Raw genomic sequence first — 25,063 nt, forward strand, 5'->3', positions numbered from 1 at the left:
CCGCGAAGAAAGGTTTGGTTTGGTTTATGGGGTTTAATGTCCCAAAGCGACTAAGGCTATGAGAGACGCCGTAGTGGAGGGCTCCGGAAATTTCGACCACCTGGGGTTCTTTCACGTGCAGTGACATCGCACAGTATACGGGCCTCTAGAATTTCTCCTCCAAAGAAATTCAACCGCCGCAGCCGGGATCGATGGATGGATGGAAAAACTTTATTGTTAATAAATTGGTGTTCTTGACCCTTACGGGTCACTGGGCGCTGTGGTCGATCCGTGGGCAAGGATGCCGCACTTGACTGCTGCCATCGTGGCTCGGCACACAAGGAATCGTTGCGCTTCCTCGTCCTCGTTGGCCAGCAAGTGCTCCCACTGCATCACACTCGGGTGGTCTATTCGTGGCTCTAAGTCTGCCTTAAACAGGTCCATGTGACATGTTCTAGTGTAGGTTTACCCTGACACCACGGACATTCGTCTGCATATTGTGTACGGAAAATCTTGTGTAGTTTGTGCAGGTGTGGGTAGGTACCGGTTTGTAGTCTGCGCCAGTCTACCGCCTCCTCTTTGGTGAGCCTTTTGTGTGGGGCTGGGTAGCGTTTCCGCTGACCCGTGTAATTATCCAGTATATCTGAGTACGTGGGGTTAACTGGGTCAAAGGTGCCTGTGGTGCAAAGCGCTGAGTCTGCTCGGTTGACGTACCCTCAAGCTAACTCGTCTGCTGCCACGTTGCCCCTCATGCCCTCATGTCCGGGAACTCACACTATACTACGTTTAGTGTTTTTGTGTCTTCTCGTCGTGTGTAGAATATGATTGGCGATGCGGTCGATCCTGTCTCTTGTGTAGTTTCTACATGCTTGTTTGGAGTCCGTCACTATAGTGAGGTTGTGTCCTGTTGCGTTGCCGTGCGATATTGCCAGAGCAATGGCGGCTTCTTCAGCTGCTTCTATGTTTGGGTTGTTTATTGTTGCGCTGGTTATTTCTTGCCCTCCTTCGTCTGTTAAAACGGCGATCGTTTTGCGTGTAGACTACGTTGGGATTGTCGCTGAGTTCCCTGGTGAGTGCTCGGACTCTGGCTTGTCGTCTTTCATGATGTAAATTCGGATCCATGTGTCGGGGTATTGGTCTTACCGGGATGTTGTTTCTGTCTTCATTATTAATCTGTTCCTTGCCTCTTTATGTACGTAGAGGAAGCCGTAATTTCTCCAGTAGGTGTCTTACCGTTCTGGTTTGATGAGTCTGTCTACGTCTAGAAGCGCCCTACGTTGCGCTTCTCGTAGTTCGTCGAAGGTGTTCGATACTCCCAGGGCCATTAGTTTTTCGGTTGGTGTGGACATTGGAAGTTTGAGCGCCGTTTTATAGCGCCGTTTTAGTAGGGTGTCGATTTGTAGAGTCTCTTGCTTGTTTAGTTCGTGGTAGGGTAGGCTGTACGTTACCCTGCTCGTGACGAGGCTGTCTATGAGTCTTAGGGGGTCCTGTTCTCTCATCCCCTTCTTTCTACTGCTGATTCTTCACACGATTCTGGCGACTTGCTCTGTTGTATTCTTAGTAGAGGCAATGATTTTGCTACATCGTCCTGTGTTTTGCAGCCACATTCCAAGTACCCTGACTTCCGCTTTCTCAGATATTGTCTCGTTTCCGAGTTTCAGGGTGATTTAGGAGTCGTATTTTCGTGCAAGAGGACCGGGGTTCGAATCCCGGTGCCACGCAATTCTCCACCGGATTAAAAAAAAAGACTCCGCGTGTCGATGGAATTGCCTACCCAGGCTTGGAGTGCGGCCTGATTTCGGTGAACAGAACCGACAACGCACTTCCTCACCAGAACAGGATTTGGCCACCCTGGTGTAGTACATGGCCGTAACCTTCTATGAACAAACCAATTAATCCTCGGCCCTCAGTCCCCAGCAGCTGCGGAGCAACTGACCAAGGCGGCGGTCAGATCTGTGACGCAGCGGAGGGTGCTAAGAATCTCTGGCTCCGGACAGGCCGCCATTGGAAACTGAACCTGGCAACGTTTAACGCAAGAACCTTATCAATAGCAGTGCTATTGGAGGAATTAGCCGGTATTAAATGGGATGTCATAGGGCTTAGTGAGGTTAGGAGGACAGATGAGGCGTATACAGTACTAAAGGGCGGGCATGTACTGTGCTATCGTGGATTAGCAGATAGGCGAGAACTAGGTGTGGGATTCCTCATTAATCAGGATATAGCTGGCAACAACGAGGAGGTTTACAGTATTAACGAGAGAGTGGCAGCTATCGTAATTAGGCTTAATAAGAGGTACAAGCTGAAGGTGGTGCAGGCCTACGCGCCTACATCAAGCCATGATGACCAGATAGTTGAAAGCTTCTATGAGGATGTGGAATCGGCAATGACCAAAGTAAAATCACAGTAAACTGTACTGATGGGCGACTTTAATGCAAAGGTAGGTAAAAAGCAGGCTGGAGACAAGGCGGTAGGTGACTATGGCATAGGTAATAGGAACAGTAGGGGAGAGTTATTAGTAGAGTTCGCAGATAGAAATAATTTACGGATTATGAATACCTTCTTCCGCAAGCGAGCAAACAGGAAGTAGACGTGGAAGAGCCCCAATGGTGAGACTAAAAATGAAATAGACTTCATACTGTGTGCACAGCCTGGCATCGTAGAGGATGTGGAGGTCCTCGGTAAGGTCCGTTGTAGCGACCACAGAATGGTAAGGTCTCGTGTTAGCTTAGATTTGAAGAGGGAACGGAGGAAACTGGTGAAGAGAAAGGCTATTAACGAATTAGCATTAAGAGGGAAGGTAGAGGAATTCAGAATGTCGCTGCAAAACAGATTTTCCGCTTTAACTGAAGAAGACGACCGTAGTGTTGATAGAATGAATGATAATCTTACAGCTATCGTTACAGAGTGCGCCGCAGAAGTAGGTGGTAGGATGGTTCGACAGGATACCAACAAGCTATCTCAGGAGACTAAAGATCTGATTAAGAAACGTCAAAGCATGAGGACGTCTAACTCCACAGACAGGATAGAACTTGCAGAGCTATCGAAGTTAATAAGCGCAAGGTAGCCGACATAAGAAAGTTTAACATGGAGAAAATCGAGCATGCTCTAAGGAGGGAGGCAGTCGAGCACAGCAATGGCACATCCTGCCAGTAACGAAGGAGGAAGTAAAGAAAGCCTTAGGAGCAATGCAAAGAGGGAAAGCAGCTGGTGAGGATCAGGTAACAGCAGATTTGTTGAAGGACGGAGGAGAGGTTGTGCTACAAAAACTAGCCACCCTGTATACGCAATGCCTTGTGACCTCGAGAGTACCAGAAGCTTGGAAGAACGATAACATTATCTTAATTCATAAGAAAGGAGACGTCAAGGACTTGAAGAATTAGACCAATCAGCTTATTGTCGGTTGCCTACAAGGTATTTACTAAGGTAATGGCTAATAGAGTCAGGACAACCTTGGACTTTAGTCAACCAAATGATCAGGCAGGCTTTCGTAAAGGATACTCGACAATAGATCACATCCACACTATCAATCAGGTGATAGAGAAATGCGCAGAATATAACCAACCGCTCTATATAGCCTTCATTGATTACGAGAAAGCATTTGACTCAGTGCAAACCTCAGCTGTCATGCAGGCATTGCGGAATCAGGGTGTAGAAGAGTGCTATGTGAAAATATTGGAAGATATTTATAACGATTGCACAGCTACTATAGTTCTCCATAAAGTCAGCAATAAAATTCCAATACAGAAAGGTGTCAGGCAGGGAGACACGATCTCGCCAATGCTCTTCACTGCCTGCTTACAGGAGGTATTCCGGGGTCTGGAATGGGAACAGTTGGGGATAAGAGTTAATGGAGAATACCTGAGTAATTTGCGATTCGCTGATGACATTGCCTTGCTAAGCCACTCAGGACAAGAACTGCAAAGCATGATCAATCAGTTAGACAGGCAGAGCAGAACGGTGGGGCTAAGAATTAACATGCAGAAAACCAAAGTAATGTTCAACAGCCTAGCAAGGGAACAGCAGTTCGCCATTGGTAGCGAGGTGCTGGAAGTAGTAAGAGAATATGTCTACTTAGGGCAGGTAGTGACCGCAGATCCGGATCATGAGAGGGAAATAACTAGAAGAATAAGAATGGGGTGGAGCGCATATGGCAGGTTCTCTCAGATCATGAATGGTAGCTTACCAATATCCCTCAAGAGAAAAGTATACAACAGCTGTATCTTACCGGTACTCACCTATGGGGCAGAAACGTGGAGGCTAACAAAGAGGGTTCAGCTTAAGTTAAGAACAACGCAGCGATCTATGGAAAGGAAAATGATAGGTGTAACGTTAAGAGATCGAAAGCGGGCGGAGTGGGTAAGGGAACAAACGCGGGTTAATGACATCTTAGTTGAAATCAAGAGGAAGAAATGGGCTTGGGCAGGGCATGTAATGCGAAGGCAAGATAACCGCTGGTCCTTAAGGGTAACGGAGTGGATTCCAAGAGAAAGCAAACGTAGCAGGGGACGGCAGAAAGTTAGGTGGGCGGATGAGATTAAGAAGTTTACGGGGATACAGTGGCGGCAACTGACAAAGGACAGGGTTAATTGGAGAGACAAGGGAGAGGCCTTTGCCCAGCAGTGGGTGTAGTCAGGCTGATGATGATTTTCGTGTAGCTTTTTTGATTCTTACGTATTCTTATTTTTCTGCTGAGCACGATAATCCTCTGGCCCTGGCGTATTGTTCAGTATGGTCGATTGCTCTTTGTAGCCGCTCTTGTTTAGCTGCTAGGGAGCCTGTGGTTGTCCATATTGTTATGTCATCTGCATACATTGTGTAGCTGATGTTTTCTATTTCGTCCAGTGCTTTCGTGATTCCTATCACCGCTATGTTGAATAGTGGCGGTGATATTACTGAGCCTTGCGGGGTACCCTTGTTTGGCACCGTGAAGCTCTCCGATCTTGTATCTCCGATGCCTAACGTAGCTGTTCGTTCCGTGAGCAAGGCTTTAACATAACGGAAGGCTCTGCTTCCACAGTTTATGTTATTGAGACCTTCCATGATGGCCGCATGTCCCACGTTATCGAAGGCTCCCTTTATGTCGAGCGCTAGCACTATGTGTTCGCCGCTTCTTGGTGTTTCAGTGAGGACGTCCTCCTTTAATTGTAGGAGTCCATGGTCGAGAGAGGGTGTGGTAGATGGTCCTTGGCGATCACAAAATGTACAAGGGAGGGGAAAACCTCAGGTTGCTTGAGCCAACGTTTCGACAAGGGGACTTGTCTTCGTCTGGGCAAAGCGTTCATCATTGGCAGGGATTAAATAGGACCTTCGCTCCGAGGAGGAAGGCCCCGGGGGTGGGGAAGGAAAGTGGTGTGAGAGGGGATGCGTGTCAGGAAGGGGAGGGAGGTGAATCTTGATTCGTTAAGCTGCAATAGTGGAAAAACTTATATCCTCAGAGTGTGTAATGAACAAAGGCTTCGAAGGGGCTGCGACGGGGGGTTGGCGCTGGATGGACCTGAAAAACTCAGACAAGAGAATTACAGGGAAATGAGAACAAGGCAAACAAAATAGGCTGGCACTGGAAGGAGAACGAAAGGGGGGACATGTCCAAGGAAGGACAAGGCAGGGGGGGGGGGGGGGGGGGAATGGCTCGAGTTCAGAGAAAGCCAAAAGGTGGGGGCAGAGGGGGTAACAGGAATGTCATGGTTTCCGAGAACTGATAGTAGGGGTTTAGGAGAAGAAGAAAAAAAAAGGTGAACAAAGGGAGAGGGTGAGAAGGCCGGAAATGTGGTGGAAGATATGACGTGGGAAGGGTGCAATGAGCGACAGTATACTCAGAAGTACTTGTATTTGGGCGTGTTGGTTCATAACTTTTCAGTAGGACACAGGGGCGCAACAAAAGACACGGACATAGAAGCAGACATGGACAAGGGCTTGTCCCTGTCTACCTCCACGCCCGAGCCCCCCATCGCGCCCCTGTGTCCTCCTGAAAAGATAATATACTTATGCGAGGTTCTAGGAAATGGTCTGACCACGTGCAAGACATTTGTAAATTTAAGATGATGCTAACCCTGAAATGTACCTGAGAGATTCCAGGTTTCCTCTGGACATGTTAATCTCAGTTGGTTGCAGCGTTTTAAATTTGTGGATTAGGAATGCTTCTCTGTATTTTCTGTCCCCAGTCGATTTGAAGCCTGACTGAAGAATGAACAATTTCAGTTCGTCGAATTTGTGATGGCGTTGATTAAAATGGGTCGACACTCTGGATGCTCGATGCTCGATGGATGCTCGATGTACTTCTTTGTTTTCGTTGCGCATAATCTTTTCCGCCGTAGGGCCGCGACTGCCTTCACGAAGTGAACGCGAAGATCACAAGGGGTGCGGGGCGGCACGTAGAGCCATGTAGAGGTAGAATCGCTAGCTGTGTGGCATCGGGTTGCATCACGCTACGCCGCCGCGGTGGCTCAGCGGTTATGGTGCTCGGCTGCTGACCCAAAAGACGCGGGTTCGATCCAGGCCGCGGCGGCTAGAATTTCTTTGGAGGAGAAATTCTAGAGGCCCGTGTACTGTGCGATGTCAGTGCACGTTAAAGAACCCCAGGTGGTCGAAATTTCCGGAGCCCTCCACTACGGCGTCTCTCACAGTCTTAGTCGCTTTGGGACGTTAAACCCCATAAACCAAACCAAACCAAACCAAGCATCACGCTACAGCGCGCGGCGACTGCGTTCACAAAGTGTGCGGGCGAGCTCACGCCTTCGCACACGTAATCAGTCCGAGGTCTCTGCCGACGTCTTTTAAAGCGAAAAACTTTACTACGCCATGTTCCGCGAGTTTCACTGACTCCGTTGCTCCTGGGTCAGTGGACGCCTGAAGCGCGCTTCGAGTTACGTGGCGTTGGTGAGAGAGATTACAACGTTTTGCCAGAAACGCGGCACTGAAGCTGTACACCGTCGACGTTCATGGTTGGTTTATGTGGTTTAACGTCCCAAAGCGCTACTGATTTCAATCCGGCTATTACTTTTCGGGAGATCTCTCTCCTGTATCAAAACGCTCACGGCCGATACCCACCCCCGTGTAAAGGCCTCAAGAAGGCAGAGGAGCGTTGGCTTCTTCGCCTGTACACTAACACGGTACTGTGCCCGGCAGTGCTCAAACGTTTTGAATTCGGCCTTTTCGGGCGAGTGTCCACACTGTGGGGAAGTGTTTGCGGACACGTATCACATGGTGTGGGCATGCCCTGCCAATCCTGCTTTCCCACCCCACCCCCACCCCACCCGAGAGGACTGGGAGGCTGCCCTGCTCGGCTGCTCAACTCTCCAGGACCAACGAGCCCTGGTGACAAGAGCCCGGGCCGCTGCGGAGGCCACAGGGGTCCCGGACTAGGGATCCCTTCTAGTGATTGTGAGGGCCGGGCCTTTCAGGCACGGTCCAAGCAATACCTCTCTTGTATATAGTATAAATAAATGTTTTACACCACCACCACCAAAGCGAGTCAGGCTATGAGAGACGCCATAGTGAAGGGCTCCGGAAATTGCGACCACCTGGGATTCCTTAACGTGCACTGACATGGCACAGTACACGGGCCTCTAGAATTTCGCCTCCATCGAAATTCGACCGCCGCGGCTGGGATCGAACCCGCGTCTTTCGGGTCAGCAGCCAAACATATGGCTACGAGCTACAGCGGCGGCTCGTTGGTATTAGCGTTGACAACGTTCTATACGTTCTAACTGCCCCCGGGGGTCCCGGAGGCAGTGGACGCCTGACATCGCTTCGAGGTTCGTGTCGTTGGTGAGAGAGAGGTGGGCTGCATGCGCTAGCGCTGACAACGTCGTGCCAGAGACGCGGCACTGTAGCAATAGGCCGCAGCGTTGATGGGTGAGCAACCTCTCCCGATCAACCATTAACTGGCTACCTATCCAGTGTCGGGAACGCAGTCAATGTTACGGACGCCAAGCCACGTCTAGTTGCCCGATGCACCACAGCTTTCGCTCTCTAGCCAGGTTCAACAGTGGTTAAACCGCAGCTTATTAAGGCTGAAGCCTTTAATGCCTCATCGTTGTAAGCAATAGTTGACGACAAAAATGTCACGCTTTTCAATTGGTCGAAATGGTCGTGGCGTCACAGTGTGCGATGTTCAAACGGGGCCAATAGTAGTTTGGCTAGTAACCATGCAACCAATTAATGGGATCGTATAGTGATGCTCCAAGTAAGTGGCACTGAGATTAGTTAATTGCTTAATCACCCAATTAGCCTAATAAATTTTCTAAGCAGGCCAGAGTCTAGTTAGTTGCTTAATCACCCAATTAGCCTAATTAACCTTTCAAATCAGGCCAGCTAAATAAATAAAACCGAATAGGAAGTCGGTCGAGTTCGGGAATCGTACCCCGGTCTCCGGAGTGCGAGACGAGCATGCTAACCACTCCGCCATGCCAGCTCGATGGTTTGGAATGAACAAAGGCGCGTCTAGTGAATGCAGTGTCTTCGTTCACTCCCATCTTCCTCCCTTCCCGTTACGGCGAGGTTCAGGTGTCCATGGAGATATGCGAGACAGATACATTTCCTTTCCTCAAAAACCAGTTTACCGACGAGCAAGGCGTAGAACCGAACGGGCGATTGTGTTCTGTGGACTCCCTGGAAGCGCTGTCGCGTTTCACCCTTAGAGGCGAAGCTTAACATCTTAACAACACATCAGTGACACAAGCAGCAACACCGCGCTTAAGGCTTTCGCCTCACCGCACTTTAGGTCAACAAAGTGCCCCCCCCCCCCCCTGAATTTTTTTGAAGCGAAAGCATCACTACGGGACCTCGGGCTTTCTTTGCGGCGCTTGAGGTTTTCACCTTCAAATGACCTTGATGAGCTTTAAGCTACGAAACCAATGGACCTGGAGCTTGGAAAGCAAAGGAAATGCACATAACTGCGCTCTTGGAAGAGTGGACACCTCAAACCAGCCAGCCAGCCCTCAGTCGTGCTTTAAGCTACGTGACGAGGCGGTAGTGACAGATGTGCGCTGCATGCGTTGGCATTTATGACGTAGTGGCAGAAACGGTTTTTGAGGAAAGAAAATGGCGCAGTATCTCTCACATATCTCGGTGGACACCTGAACCGCGCCGTAAGGTAGAAAGGAAGGTGGGAGTGAGAGAAGAGAGAAAGAGGTGCCGTAATGGAGGTCCCGGAATAATTTCGACCACCTGGGGATCTTTGACGTCCACCGACATCGCACGGCACACGGGTGGTGGAGGAGACTGGCGCCCCCACCTGATAAAAGTCTAAACAATAGGGAGGCAATCGCATGGCGACGCCTCCAAGCTGGGAACTTCGTAAACCCGGTCTGGGCATGTCATGTTCATAGAGATAACAAAGAAAACGATAAGTGCAAGCACTGTGGGGCGAGAGGGACCCTCGACCACATAATCTGGGAATGCGCTAGCTCCCCAGGGGCTAACGAAAACATATATTGTAGAGAAACCTGGAAAGCCCTGCTGCGGAGCTAGGCCCTGCTTCACAGCAACAAGCCATCCGCCTGGCGGAAGAAGCCGCGCGGAATCAAGACCTCTTCGCCTGCTTCTAATCGCGGAGGTCCCGGCCCACGTCACCAAGGCCTGCGTGCCGGGGACGGGGAGTAGGGGGCTTCCTTATCTGGTGGAAAATAAAGTTGATATCATCATCATCGCAACACAAGGACGCCTTTTGCGTTTCGCCTCCATCGAAACGCGACCGTCGCGGTCGGGTTCGAACCGACTCGGTGGACGAGCGCCTTAACCACTGAGCCACGGCGGCGGGACGCGAAAGCTTCGTTACGGTACCTAGAGCAGCTTTCGCCGTACGACCATTTTTCACCTTCAAATGACCTTGAGCTTCGAAAGCAAAAGAAAGGCGCAGAACTGGCCCCCTGGGACAGGGTACACGTTAGTCGCGCTTGAAGGTGAACCCTCTTCGTTAGAACCCTCTTCGTTAGCCTCCACGTTTCTGCCCCATAGGTGAGTACCGGTAGATACGGCTATTGTATACTTCTATCTTGAGGGATATTGGTAAACTGCCATTCATGGTCTGAGAGACCGTGAAATCTTAATTCATTATTGCGACAGCCACCGTCTCTACCCAGTACCTGCTAAGTGGCTGTGTAAGGCGGAGGAGCGAACTCTGCGGCGCCTGCAGACAGGAACTCTTCTCTGTTCTGCCATAGCAAAACTTCGATCCGAATACAGATGGGCGCTGCCCGCACTGTGGAGAGTCCCAAAGGGCTCTAGTAAAGCGGGCGCGAGACGGGGCCTCGTCGTGCGGTGTCCCGGACTGAGGATACCGACGATGTAGCAGGGTTTTTTTGACCTTCAAACTCTCTTTGCATATTAAAGTTTTTCTCCACCACCACCACCCCAATCTTATCACTCTCACGATCCCGATCAGCGGTCACTACCTGCCCTAAGAACACATATTGCCTTACTACTTCCAGCACCTCGCTACTAATTGCGAACTGCGGACGTCACACAGCAATGGACGCCTTTTGCGTTTGAGGATTGAAAATTAGTTTTGAGCAAAGGAAGTGATGCAGTAACTCTCGCTTATCTCGGTGGACACCCAAACCGAGCCGTAAGGGAAGGGATGAAGGAGGGAGTGAAACAAGAAAGGAAGAAAGAGGTGCCGTAGTGGAGGTCTCCGGTTAATTTGCCTCCATCGAAACGCGGCCGCCGCGTATGAGTGGAACTCCAATAGGGTGCCTCTTTCTTCCTTCGTTCACTCCGTCCTTCACCTCTCCACTGACGGCGCGTTTCGGGTGTCTACCTAGATGTGCAGCAGTGGCTACGTCTTTCCGTTCCTCAAAACCAATTTCTGTGAGTGAGGTGGAACTGAGGAGGGTGGCACAGAAGACTGACGCCAGTGGGAGCGCGATACTTGTAGAAACAGAAAGGAGAGAGAGAGAAGAAAAGCACGTGTTCACGCGGTGCTCCGCTGACGTGGCCTTCCCACAGAGCAGTCATCCGCCTAACCAGACGCGTCTCCAACGTCAGTTCGGGAGGAGGCCAGTGCGCATTGTCCGGGGCCTGAGACCGGCCTTCATTAGAAGGCGCGTCGGGGGCTCCTCGAAGCTAACGGAGGCACTCTGACGGACACCTGGAGTTATGCGTGCGACAAGCAACAGCTTTCCACAGCGGCTGTCACTGCGGCGGATCGACACGTCATCGCATAAGGTGAGGACTGCGGGGTCCGCTAGTAATGGGAAACGATACCATCTACAAGGGCTGCGATGGGAAGCAGGTGCGTCCACAGCGAGACATGGTTACTCCGGTGCAGTATGGTTTGAGCATCTGGTCATCATTCAGCAGCCTGCGTTTTCATTTGCCCGGCGATCACAGTGTTCTCTGTTTGGGCGCAGTTGCGTTGCAGAGTTGGTCGCATTACTCCTCTAGTTTAGCCGATGAACACTCTGCGTCTGACTCAATCTATGTCCGCTAACGAGATGTAGCCGGCATTTGCGTGCGCGAGCTGATTCAGTACCGCGTGCTTCTGCTTCAAGGTATTCAAGGGGGGGGGGGGGGGGGTCGAGGCTTTCGTAAGCCTAATGACCTAAAGTTGCTCAAGATGGCAGCGATTAACTTCCCCGCCGCCCCGTCGGTCGGAGAGGCTACGGCGACCACATGGACAAGCCTTTGCGACAAGGCCTAGCGTCGAGAAGCGCCGCGTTCTACTGAAATATCAAGAACGCTGTCCATTGATGCATATCGATGAAAAGGTTTAGATTAAAAGAATGTCGTGTTTAAAAATAGCATTGAGATGGCGAATACGTTTTTCGGAATCTGGCCTCTGTCCTGGCCCCTTTTCGGGGACGGGTAACCGTACCGCAGGCGTAGTGGTTGTGACTGTTCCAGCAGTTTTTACGAGTTCATCCTGCGCCTTCGAGTTCACTCATGAAATGCAGACGACCTTCACTATATTATTTCTGAGGGAGAGGAACGCAAACACATCTACTATGAAATAACCGCGGAAACGCCCGTATAGCGTCCTGTCGGGAAGCCGTCTGCGCATGGAAGGCGTACTACGTTCACGGCCATTGCATGAATATTTACCAGCATTCCAGTTAGACGACTGGCCGGCGAGTAGTGGGTGAGGCCATAGCGCACGTTTTGTCGGCTCTTAGAGTCTGCCAATACGTGCACTTCTATGCCCGCGGAGATTTCTACTGTCTTCGGCGTGTCATCCCCGCGTGCCCGGGAGCGACTGGTGCTGGACGGCTCCAACGTATCATTATCCGCATTGCACAGCAACACGAGCAGACGGCGCAGTTCGCGGGCTTCTCGATACGCAGCCGAGTACAAATCTGTTGTCTGTAACGGTTGTCGGCCGTCGCCGCAAGTGATGGGACGGTATACCGATTGTGACTGATACACCCTGGAGTGGGACTGGGACTTAAAAATTCAGCGGGCACTTCGACTGTCTAAAGTGCACAGAGGCGAAAGCCGTTTCCGCACCACTTCTGCATGTCAGAGCGAACCCAAAGGATAGGACAGCAATACACATCTCTCTGTCAGGAGGTCCTATTAGAGAGGTGGAGGAGCTCCGTATTCTGGGCCTTTTCATTCACCAGAGACTCAGACCGGACTCCACTATTGCGAAACTCAAGAGAGTAGGCGAACAGGTAGGGCGCATGATCCGCCGCGTTTCCAACAAGCGGGGTGGTCTGCGGGGCAGGTACGCGCTTCGGCTCGTCTATGCCTTCGTGACTAGCCGGATTCTACGCCGTGCCATATCTCCGCACAACTAAGCAAGACGAGGCGCGAATAGACGCCATCATCCGCAAGGCAACTAAGCGAGCCCTGGATCTCCCGGTGGCTACCTCTAATGCCAAACTCAAGGCATTGGGGGTGCTAAACTAATACCAGGAGCTGCGGGAGGTCCACCTCGTGAACCAATACACGCGGCTCACGCAGACGGCTCCTGGGCGCCGCCTGCTAAACCGCTTACACATCCAACACGACTGCACTCCAGAGGAGGCGGAGCGTATCCCAGTACTATGGCGCCATATGCTCTGGGTCTCCCCGCTCCCCCGTAACATGGACACCGACATGCATGAAAACAGACGACAAGCGCGGGCTCGGGCTCTTGAGAGACAACACGGCTCCCGACCCGGTGTATATTATGTAGACGTAGCAGGGCCATCGCCCACGGGATTTTACTCGGCCGCTGTCGTTCACCAGGAAATGCACGTTGATGGACTCTCCTTTCGAGCCCCGAATTCAATGCGGGCCGAGGAAGTAGCGATAGCGCTTGCTGCCACCCACAACAATTCGAGAATAATCATCACGGACTCCCGAAAAGCATGTGAACATTACTTGGCAGGGGAGATCTCCCCCTTAGCTGCTTGTATTCTACGACGGACTGCCACTGATCCAACACCCAAACGAATCATTTGGGCTCCTGGCCACCAGGGCTTACGAGGTAATGAGGCCGCTGACGCGGCTGCCCGAGCGCTTACTCACCGGGCTCCTCATCCCAGCTCTTCTGGCTCGGAGACTAACCAGCCGCTGCTGCGATTCAGGGAAATATTAACACATTATAGCGACAACCACCGCATTTTCCCGGCCCCTGCAAAAGGGCTGAGTAAGACGGAGGAGCGAACTTTAAGGTGCCTGCAGACAGGTACTCTACTCTGTCCTGCAATAATAAAACATTACGATCCTAACACGGATGGGCGATGCCCACACTGTGGGGAGACCTGTGATATCTCATGGTGTGGGCATGTACTCAAAATCCCCACCTCCGCCTTCCCCTACCCCTTCCAGAGAGGCATGGGAGACTGCCCTCCTCAACTGCTCCTCGCTTGAGTCCCAAAGGGCTCTGGTGGAACGGACGAGAGACGGGGCCTCGTCGTGCGGTGTCCCGGACTAGGGACGCCGACCATGTAGCGGGGCCACTCTGTGGCTCCCAAACTCTTTTTCACAAAATAAAAGTTTTCACCACCACCACCACTTTGCCTATGTGACACTGGTGACGTCACCGCTGTATGCCGTCACACATAATTGATGACTATGTAACGACATATTACTAATTAGTGGTTAATTACTGATTAATGACTAAATACTAATTAACTGCTGATTAATGACGGTTAAGCTTCGCCTTTAGGACGCGACAGCGTGTTGTAGCGCTGCCAAGCAGTCCACGGAACGCCACCACCCGGTCGGCGCGATGCCTTGCCCTTTGAACGCAACGCTTTTTGAGGAAAGGAAATGGCGCAGTTCTCTGTCATCTCGGTGGACACCTCAATCGCACCGTACAGGAAGGGAGGAAGTGGGAGTGAAAGAAGAAAGAGGGACCGTAAAACGAAGTAACTGTCTCTCATATCTCGGTGGACACCCGTCACAAGCGTGACACCTCTGCTGACAGCCTTCTGTTGACGACGATGAGGCGTTAAAGGCTTTCGCCTTAAAAATGGGACTCGACTGACAGGGAATGGAACGCTGCCATTTGAAACTGACGCTTTTTCGTGTTTTGAGTGCCGCCAACAGTGATTGCGATTAAAAAGTTACCAACCTGGAACGGAACGCTGCCACCTGAGATTGGAACGCTGCCGGCTGAGAGAGGCACTGGCGATTAAGACGCTAGTGACGAGTTTCTGTCGTGAATTGTGATAATATGGCGTTTCTTGAAATAACTGGTTAGATAGAAGCGGTGTGCAATGCACCGGAATTATTGTCGGAAATATTTAGCTCCACTGAAATAGCCGCCGCGAAGGCACCTGCCGAACTTACTGTGTGGGCTGCAGAACATACTAGTTTTTCATGGCCGACGTTAAGCCCAACTTTATGGTCTCTGACCGGTAATGGGTATCTCGTAAACACTTTGCTTTTCAAACTGACAAATACTTTAGCGTACACTCAGGACGAAGAAAAGATTGCTAAGGCAAAACGGGACGTATATATTTGCTCCCCTACTTGGAAAAAACTTGAAAATTGGTTTTCAGGAACGCGAAGGCGTATTTAAAGGCTCATCCCATCCGAGGCGCACGAGCGCAGCGCCTACGCGCCCAGCGCCGCGCCGAGCGCCGCGCCGCGACAGGTGTCGGAAGACATACGCAACTCGATGGCCTGTCGCCTCCTGTCGCTGCTACTAGCGCTCAGCTCAGCGAACACAAAGGCATAGGGAAAACATAGGGAAATTGCGGGGCGCCTTTCCTCCAGCGCAGAACAAAAATTCAGGGGGCACTTTGGCTCTCTAAAGTGCTGCAAGGCGAAGGCCTTTCCTGGCGCACTGTTTGTTTTTATTTATTTATTATTTTTCATATTTTGCTTTTTTGCTCTTTTTATTATTTTTATTTTACTTTCTTCTTATTATTTTTGTTCATTTTCTTATTTTTATTTTTTCTTTCCTTCACTTTATTCCTTTATTTTATTTATGAAACCCATTCATTCACTAGATGCGCCCTTTATTCATGCTCGAGCCTTGAGCCTTCGTGGCGGAGTGGTAGTGTCTCCGCTTCTAATGCCAAAGGCTCTGGTTCGATTCCCACCCTCGGTGCAGTTTCTTTTTAAGCAGTGACGCCGAAAGGCCGACAAATCTGCCGACGCGTCTGTCGACACGGCTGCCGACAGCGTCTGCTAACGACAGTATGAGGCATTAAAGGCTTTCGCCTTAATAGCTCTCCCTCGGGTTATTGTCTTAACCATGGACACTGGTGTCGCGATAGGGTCCGGCTGTTCAAGAGCTCCCCTGCAATCCGCAGCCGTCCACTATGCGGCGTCTCTACACACCACGTGCTGGTCCGTGGCGTTGAACTTCGCATACCCCGCACTCTGTCAGCGGTGGATCCACGCATTCGCAATTTGTCCCGCAGTCGCAATCTAACGCAGCGTCTATACACCACTTTCACTGACGTGGGGCTCAAGTTCACGTGGTTATTCGGCAACGCCTCCGAGCATCGCCTTATTTGGTCACTGACGGGCCCGAGCTATCAGCGATCACGGAAGAAAGGTTTTGTTTGGTTTGGTTTATGGGGCTCAACGTCCCAAAGCGACTGAGGCTGTTAGAGACGCCGTAGTGAAGGGCTCCGGAAATTTCGACCACCTGGGGTTCTTAAACGTGCACTGAGATCGCACAGTACACGGGCCTCTAGAATTTCTCCTCCAAAGAAATTCAACCGCCGCGGCCGGGATCGAACCCGCGTCTTTTGGGTCAGCAGCCGAGCACCATAACCGCTGAGCCACCGCGGCGGAGAAAAGGCGAGAGGAAGATGGAGGCCTTCTAGCTGAAAGTATAAAAAAGAGTAAAATGCTGAAGCAGCGTAGGAGTGTTGAGCGTTAGCAATATCGAACGAATATTGCGTCATTCGCCATCTTCGTTGTATCCGGTACAAAAATTTTTGTTATATCCGAATATCTTCTTTTTTGATTCCAACGTATACAGCGCAAGAAGACAAATCGTTGGACATCACTTCGAGTCTATTAGTTCGGCCGTAACTGACGTCAGAAGTTAGAAGTCAGGGTTTGGGGAACCAAACGTCGCCGATGCGAATCCCTATCAAAGGCTTCGCTTCGATTCGACCCGTAATTTTATGCTTCGTAACGTGCTGATTCGTTTGATACCAGTCTGAACATTCTACGCCAATGAGGAGGTCCTCACCCTGTGTACCAGTGGTACCACCCATTGGTCCCACTTGAATGAACTTGTGACGTTCTGAGTGACGTTCGCAGGGCAGCTTCCTCTGGGGCGGCTATATAGCCGAGTGCGCAGCTGTGGATGACGTTGATGGACGCCACGGTGACGAGTACACAAGTTTCCTTGATGTACCTGATGAAAAAAAAAAAGATTGCGCATACAGGAGACAGTGGGTTCGTGTGCCCTCCTTGCTATTGCATTGCCGTACGACTCTCTTGTGCCCGCATGTGCCCTGTTCACATATAAACCCTGCACTCTAAACACGAATACACCTATATGGGTGTAAAAAGGGAGTAAAGTTGTCCTCTATCACACTCCCTTTTTAAAGGGTGTGCTCTAGAGGACAACTTTACTCTCTTTTACTCCTGTCTGTTTAGAGAGTGCACGGATGAAACTGCAATCCCTCTTTCTGCGGAGGTGGAATAAGGGAACGCGTATAGACCTGCTCATCGAATTGTAAATGTAAGCGCGCTGCCCTCGTAACGTTTCACGTTTACATCTCTCAATACTGTTTCGCACGCCTACTAGCGTGGCATTTCGCTTGCACGTAACGTACGCCAATCACCCCACGTTCGTATACCACGCGTCGCTTGCATCGTTCAAGTCAGAGCTAGTGTCGAATAGCGGAATAAATGAACGCGTGGGCTTTCACGATGCTCGAGCAACCTTTAGCCACGGGAGCAGTCATTTCCTGACTAAATCTGTGGCCTATGCCGTGTTTTTTTTTTACCTCGCTATCGGTTCTTTGCACTGGTGCTGCAGTAGTCGCGGTGCCGGAGACCGGGGGTATCGTGAAAGGCCGCGCGTTTGTTTAATTCACTGTTCGTCACTAGCTGGGACTCGAACCGCTGCTGCTGTTGCCTCTTCAAGATTAACGTGAGGTTAACTTCGCTTTTACAGGGTAGCTGTCGGCGCTTTGGATGTGGAAGCTGGCCGGAGTCGGGGAGGACTTCCCAGAGGTGAAGTCCGACAGCCAAGGAAGGTTGGTATCTGTCTTCGATATACTTTCGAAGTACCGTGTAACGCCGCCGCGGTGGCTCAGCGGTTATGGTGCTCGGCTGCTGACCCAAAAGACGCGGGTTCGATCCCGGCCGCGGCGGCTAGAATTTCTTTGGAGGAGAAATTCTGGAGGCCCGTGTAGTGTGCGATGTCAGTGCACGTTAAAGAACCCCAGGTGGTCAAAATTTCCGGAGCCCTCCACTACGGCGTCTCTTATAGCCTTAGTCGCTTTGGGACGTTAAACCCCATAAACCAAAACCAAAACGGAACGCCGAATTGCGAATACTTTGGAGTCTCCCGGACACATTGCACCGGGGCTACTCATATATATACAGGGACACAGCCGTCAGCATGAGGAGAAATCTGCGTTGTTTGGGGAACAAGAACTCCTGCCCCTGAGTGTGGGTTTGTCAGTATGATAGTAGTTGTGAGACGTCATTTTTATAACCAACCCTCATCCTATACGTGATATTTCACTTACTACTGTCAGCAATATTTAAAACCAGCCTTTTGGAGTTAGAGGAGCGCTTGTTTCGAGCTAGCGTCATCAGCAAGGTATGGCAAACAGGTACAGCCAAGACACGCTAACTAGCGGCATGGTGCTATGTAAGTGCTCGTTAAGAACCCCATGTGGTTGAAATTTCCTGATCCCGTCACGACAGCGTCCCCTATAGCCTGAGCTGCATTGGGGCGGTAAACTCTCATAAGCCATAAGCCATAAACCATCGACCAACTAGCAGGAAGGCTGACTAATAATGAATATGTAGTTCATTTTCAACTATTTCCGTTGGCCTGCTTATTCATTGAGTGACCTCTGGCACATAGGAAGAAATGTCTTCATCACTTTGGAGGTGAGCTTACAGCAAATCGCATTTTAAAGCGAAAGGCTTTAATGGCTCATTCTCCTCTCCGTCCGTCTGTCCGGGGTTGCATCCAGCGCCTGGGGTGACTCATCGAGCGCAGCTGCCAAAATTTGACGTCATCTTCGTTGACAGGTGGCGCTGTCGGCGCGGCGGCGTCGAGCGCTGCTCCGTCGTCAGTGGGTGTGCGGCAGCTAGTGGAGGAGGATGGCTCCCAAGCGGTGCAGTGATTCCGCACCAAGTGGTTCGGCTCGGCGGAAGAAGGGCGACTCACCAAACACGCAGCAGCGAAAGATCCATGAATGCATGGGTCAGCGGCGGCTAAACGCGTCGCCTGGTTTAAAAGCCAGTGAGGCGCAACGCGACAAAGGCTTTCGCCTAGTGCACTTCAGGCTGCCAAAGTGCCCCATAGTTTTTTTTATTTTTGTGCGCAGAACGCGAACGGCTAAGGGGAAAATATTTTACTGTAATCTGCAATGAACACATTCTCCTCCACCCCAATTGGGAATGTGTTCACTGTAGAATACAATAAAGATATTTTCACATTCCATTCCCTTCCGCCCCAGTTAGTAGCAGCGGTTATGAAACTCGGCTGCTGACCCGAAAGACCAAATCAAATCAAATCAAATCTTTATTTCAGCACCGCAAAAATGCTGAGGGTCGTGGACAAAAAGCCTCTTTATGGGCTTGACTAGGCCCACCCGACCGCGGCGGTAGAATTACGATGCTGGCGAAATTCTCGCCCGTGTGCTGTGTGATGTCATGCACGTTAAAAAACCCCAACAGGTGGTCGAAATTTCTGGAGCCCTTCACTATGGCGTCTCTCACAGACCGAGTCGCTTTGGGACCTTAAAACCTCCATAAACCATAAGCCTTCCACCCCAATCTACTTTTACGAGATAGTCCACTTGCAGATATTTCCTCTCTTTTTGGTTTGCTGAAAGAAGCGGCGATATTAAACAAAGTACAAAATCACTAAAAATTAGCAGTGGCTTAGCTCAGTTAGGAAAGCATATACGAAGCGAAGAAAAGTTTCGCCTGCTACATTTTTGTAGTGACACGCCTCGGGGGAGGGGAGGGTTAAAGGCTGACGTTGTAGAGTAAAATAAAGTAGCAAGAAATTAGGCTGTGACTTAGCTCTGATTAAGCATGGATATACAAGCGAAAGGGTTCAGTTGCGCTTGACTTGACGTCATGGCTGTCGCAATTCGCGCACAGTGCACTGGGAGCTCCACGATAACGGTGGAGGCGTTCGGCCGTCCACACACTGCCTGTACGGAGGCGGAAGAGGGGACGCGCGTCTAGTGAATACGGTGCTGTCTTAGAAGGTTGCTTAAGAGACGTGTCCTGTGGTGTGCATTCCTTTCGGGTGTGCACCAAGATATGAGAGACGGGCATTTCCTTTCCTTAAAACCAATTTTCATTTCATTTAATTTTCCTTAAGGCCCTTACGACGCGGTTTGGTTCGGGTATCCACGGAGATATGAGAGAGACAGGCGTCGTTTCCTTTCCTTAAAACCAATTTTCTTTTCATTTTCCTTCCCTTACGGCGTGGTTCGGGTGTCCACCGAGATATGAGTGTTTCCTGGCGCACTGTTTTTCTTTTATCTTTTTATTTGTGCCGCGCATGACGTCACTCGGTTTCACGCATGCGCAGCTGTGGCAAATCTTGGCTCCGCCGGCTCACGCGAAGCGCGGCTGTGGTGCGCGTAGTGAAGCTTTTCGCTTCAAAAGTTGCCGAACATCGGTGCAGGAAACAAGCTCCGCAGTGTGTGTGCTATAAACGAGCAATCAGCGCAAACGCGTTACATTAGCTCCGATTAACAATACGAAGCCAGGCGTGCAGTTACTTGCCTTTGTCGTGATCATCGCTGATCGTTGTTTCGTGTCGAACTGCAGGGCACCTGCTCCGGTCTCCCGTCAGGCTCATGCATCCCTTGCTGGAGAAGACAACGGTTGGGCAGGTCTAGCCTGCCGCTGCACCGTTAGCTTCGTCATTGCTTCGGTCACGTGGGTGTTGCTCCGACGCCGACGCACGTCCCGCCTGACAAGGGGGGCAGGTGAGCTGGAGGAGCACGTTACTGGCATGTACAGGTGCGGACATGAGTAAACGGAGCTCGATATTCTGTTCCTCGCGCCCTCCGCGTAAAAAAAAACAAAACAATAATCGTTTGTCCTAGAAAAAGCGCACTAGCATCCACTACCAGCATGCACATGCCATAGTTGGCAATTCAAATTAGGTAACGCGTGAAAAATATTACGAGCCAGTAGCATGTTCCGTTAATATTTTTCCGCACCTCTTCCCTTCGATGCCACGTCGGTTGTAGAGCGCGTTAAGCGGCAAAAACACCGGGCTTTTAAGTGCTTGGCGTTCACAGCGGAGCTTCCTCTGTCGCGGCTGCATAGCCGAGTGCGCAGCTACCGGTGACGTCGATGGACGTCACGGTGACGAGTGGACAAGTTTCCTTGACGTACCCGTTGAAAAAAAAAAAGATTGCGCATGCAGGAGAGAGTGGGTTCTTGTGATCTTCATTGCTGTTGCACTGCCTCGCGGCTGTCGTAACTGTGCCCTGCTCGCGTATCAACCCTGCACTCTAAACAGGAATACACCTATATGGGTGTTAAAAGGGAGTGAGGTGTCCTATAGCACACTCCCCTTCTAAAGGGTAGTTCACTAGAGGACAACTTTCCTCCCTTTTTACTCGTTTATCTTCAGAGAATTTAGAAATGAAACTGCAGTCCGCCTTCCTGCTGAGGTGGAATAAGGGAACGTGTATATACGGGCATATCGAATCGTAGATGTGAGTGCGCTGCCCCCGTAAAGTTTCACCTTTGCAGCTCTCACTACTGTTTTGCAAGGAACGTCTACCAGCGTGGTATATGTGGCTTGCATGTTACGTACGTCAAGCGCGCCACGTTCGTACACCACGCGTCGCTTGCATCGTTCAAGTCCGAGCTAGTGTCGAATAGCTGATTAAGTTAACGCGCTCCCTTTCACGAAGTTCCCGTTCTCCGGCACTTCGGCTACTACTGCGTCAGTGCAAGCAACCTATAGCCAGGCGAGCAGTCATTTCCTGACTAAATCTGTGGCCTGTGCCCTGCTTTTTAACCTGGCTAATGGTTGTTTGCCGTGACGCCGTAGTAGTCGCGATGCCGGAGACTGGGAGCATCGTGAAAGGCCTCGAGTTCGTTTAGTTCGCTGTTCACCACTAGCTCGGACTTGCTATTGTTGTTGCATCTGTTGTTGTTGTTGTTGCTATTGTTGTTAACGCTATTGTTGTTGCATCTTCTTGATTAACATGAGGTTAACTTCGTTTTCACAGGGTAGCTTTCGACGCTTTGGATGTGGAAGCTGGCCGGAGTAGCTCCTCCGAGCAGGGGTGAGGACATTCCAGATTTGAACTCCTGCAACCAAAAAAGGTTGGTATCTGTCATCGATACACATGCCACATATCGTCGAACGCTTTATTTGGAATACTTTGAAGGCTGTCGGAGAATCCTTACTGGGGCTACTCATGGATAGGGCGACACAGCCGTCATCATGAGAATTCGACGTCGTTTTGAAAACAAGAGCTCCGTTCACTGAGTGCGGCTTTGTCAGTATGAGAGTAGTTGTGAGACGTCATCTCTGTAACCCGCCCCCGTCATAGACGCGATGTTTCGCTTCATGCTGTCAGCATGTCTTAAAAACAGTCTATTTGAGTTAGAGGAACGCTTGTGTTTCGGCGTACCATTACCAGCTAAGTATGGCATCAGAATACGGCTAAGACGTGCTAACTAGCGGCATGGTGCGATGTCAGTGCAGGTTATAGAACCCCAGGGGGTCGAAATTAACCGGAGCCCTTCAACACGGCGTTCCTCATAGCCTGAGTCACTTTGGAACGTTAAACCCCCATGAAGGAAGCAGACGAGCAGCCTCACCGGCCTCGTCTTACGCAGACCACTAAAGCGGGGTACAACTCAAGAACAAAGCCCCAGATGCCCCTCAAAGCAGGCCATGTAGACATTGGCGTCGACCGATTGTTCCCCTCAACCTATCTCTTTATACCTGCTAGCCTAAAATGGAAGGGGGTGGCCTATGAGTGGAGAATAACAAGGGTTAATCGAATTTACTGCGTGGTCATGAAAATTGGTCGACACCGCTGGCAGGTGGGCGTTCTTTGAGGGGCACCTGCTGCTTCGTTCATGAGTTGTGTCCCCTAAAGACTGGTGGGGCATGTCTCGTTGTTGATGTCGTTCTTTCTTCACATCCAATCTACTCTTCTACAGCAACATGATCGACGCTTTCTAATTATAGCCTCTATTTCGCAGCGCCTCCAGCGCCATGGGTAGTAGCCCGGTCGCCTGGAATGCCTTCGTCGCGTCCGGTACAAGGCCGGACGGAAATCCATTCCAGAGCTACTGCGCGCTCGTAAGCGATCTTTTGTCGACAGACAGTGGGATGATAAATCTGCATGTGTGTGCCGAAGTAACCGCTGTCGACTTGGCGTTTACCTCAACCACACCTTCCTGGCGTTCTGGTGGCTATAGTGAAAAATTATCCTGCGTAATGTCTATCTATCCCTGCGGAATTTCGGGACCACGACTAGCCACAAGGCTGCTGCTGCTACATCAGCCCGATTAAGCAACCCTCTGTGACGTTTGCTGGCGTCATGATGAAAATGGCTCTAGATTTCTTAACGTTAACGATCGGCAGGCGCTGTTAACCGACAGGGCAAGGAACAGGAGATTTAAGTGCACTCATTTCAGGCCACAAACTGTGCGTTTCACAACTGACCAATGCACTTCTCCGCGTTTATATTAAACGAAGAAGTGCGTACGTGCTGATAGGCAACGTTGTGGGCCGTGGTTGCACTCAGAGGTTTGGGATTCCTTTGACACTCGTAATAAGAATAATGATTATACGTATTCTAGTCTTCCGTGCAAAGGCACTGAAATTATGCTCACTATGTGAAGCCCACCCAGAAGTGTTTTGGAAAAGTACGCTCACAAATGAGGTGTCAGGGATATCCTGAGCGCTTCTGCCTCGGCCACACTTCGTATTTCTCCCCACAGCCTGGCAGTGCTTCAGGCAATGAAAGCCGTTTGGTAGCAAGAACGCTTCGAGAATGGTACGTCATCTAATCTCTTTTAATGTATACCCGAGGTGTCACCTAGGATTAGATATCCCTGCTGACTTGAAGATTATGGATGAAGTGCCAGTCCGTTGCTCAACGGAAACGTCCATTCGCACACACTCGCCCGAGATCTCAGCTGCCGAGCCGAGTTTATGATCAGCCTCCCTGCTTCCTCTGACACTAACATCTCACGCGCTTCTCCACTCACCACTTACAGGGGCATACTCCGAATGTTTTCTCTTCTAAACACCACCCTGTCCCAAGACCTCCTCCAGGACCACCCACCCTTCCGAGGCCACGCTGCCCAGTGACGCGACCTTCAACAGCGCCTCGGCTCTCCCGACTCCTGTTGGCCGCTGCCCAGTGTCGCGACCTTCAACAGCGTCTCGGCCTCCCCCGACTCCTGTTGGCCGGTAACCGCCTTTGTGTGCTTTTCATTTTACACAAGTGTTGTGTGATTGCCATCATGTATTTTGTTTCTGAACCCCACACTAGCCTCTGGCTATGGGTTCAGTGTTTTGATAATGTGTATGGCAAGAGTAGAAATAAAATGAATGAATGAACTGGCTTCACAGAAAGTTCCCGGCAAGGAGACGCACGGAGAATGAGACCGGGAAAGGGCAATGCCGGGAGGAAGAGCCAACTCAAGGGAGCCGAAAGAGAGGAGAGCCGAAGCAGCCGCCAGAAAGGTTAGATATGCTACTGGCTGGAAATGTCTGCTGTGCATTCGCGCAAAGGGCATCCCCCCCCTCCTTCATTTCCTTTTATTTGCCTAGTAATTGCCAAAGCGTATGCCGCCGTGGTGGCTCAGTGGTTATGGGGCTCGGGTGCTGACCCTAAAGACCCGGGTTCGATCCCGGCTGCGGCGGTTGAATTTCTTTGGAGGAGAAATTCTAGAGGCCCGTGTACTGTGCGATGTCAGTGCAAGTTAAAGAACCCCAGGTGGTCGAAATTTCCGGAGCCCTCCACTACGGCGTCTCTTATAGCCTTAGTCGCTTCGGGACGTTAAACCCCATAAACTCACACCCAGAACTACCGGCTCGAAAGGTGTCTCTATCCATCCGCACACCGTGATTTAACAAGACGCGAGGCTGTCCAATGGCGCACAGTAAAAAAATCGCTGAGGCTTAGCTTAGGTTAAGCCTAGTCAGATGCGAAGCATATTGTCGCCGAGTTGCATATCGAGCACGCCGCTTGGCTAGACGTTCTTCACGCTCATCAGTCTCTGTAGCACGCCGCAACTTTTGCTTCTCATTCCAACGAGCAGCCCTGACTCCAGGAGGCATCTCTATCCCGTGTACGCCTAGCAGAGGCAGGCGCACCCCCTTGTATACCGCCGCTCCAGCATCACGTGTTCACTACAGCGCACCTAGCGGCAGAAGCAGGAAACACATTGGTCGCGACGCCTCGCGCGACGGCGTGAGCTGGGGCCCCGATTCTCCTATGTCGTTACGTCAGGCATCACGTGGTCCTCCTTGGTCGCG

At 50.9% G+C, this 25,063-nt stretch overlaps 2 protein-coding genes across 12 annotated transcripts in view; both read left to right on the forward strand.

The window, feature by feature from the left end:
- Positions 1 to 25,063, forward strand: part of LOC149347887 (uncharacterized) — a 129,863-nt gene that overhangs the window by 82,068 nt on the left and 22,732 nt on the right. For 9 of the 10 annotated variants that reach the window (XR_016292693.1, XR_016292694.1, XM_089587688.1 and 6 more), the window contains 3 exons: positions 22,774 to 22,873; positions 23,844 to 23,992; positions 24,155 to 24,268. Coding sequence is in view for 7 of the 10 variants with exons in the window: in XM_089587688.1 (XP_089443814.1) it covers positions 22,774 to 22,873; positions 23,844 to 23,992; positions 24,155 to 24,268 (363 nt within the window). In the remaining 3 variants the exon portion in view is untranslated. Of the gene's footprint in view, positions 1 to 20,361; positions 20,499 to 22,773; positions 22,874 to 23,843; positions 23,993 to 24,154; positions 24,269 to 25,063 lie in introns of those variants that run through there. The other variant, XM_089587694.1, reaches the window with a different exon arrangement.
- The window catches only part of LOC149347888 (uncharacterized), a 356,391-nt gene that overhangs the window by 30,081 nt on the left and 301,247 nt on the right, over positions 1 to 25,063 (forward strand). The gene's annotated exons all lie outside the window — the stretch shown is intronic.

Source organism: Amblyomma mixtum, chromosome 4 (assembly GCF_055824585.1).
Source record: "Amblyomma mixtum isolate Tamu chromosome 4, ASM5582458v1, whole genome shotgun sequence".
In the NCBI taxonomy this organism is placed as follows: Eukaryota; Metazoa; Arthropoda; class Arachnida; order Ixodida; family Ixodidae; genus Amblyomma; species Amblyomma mixtum.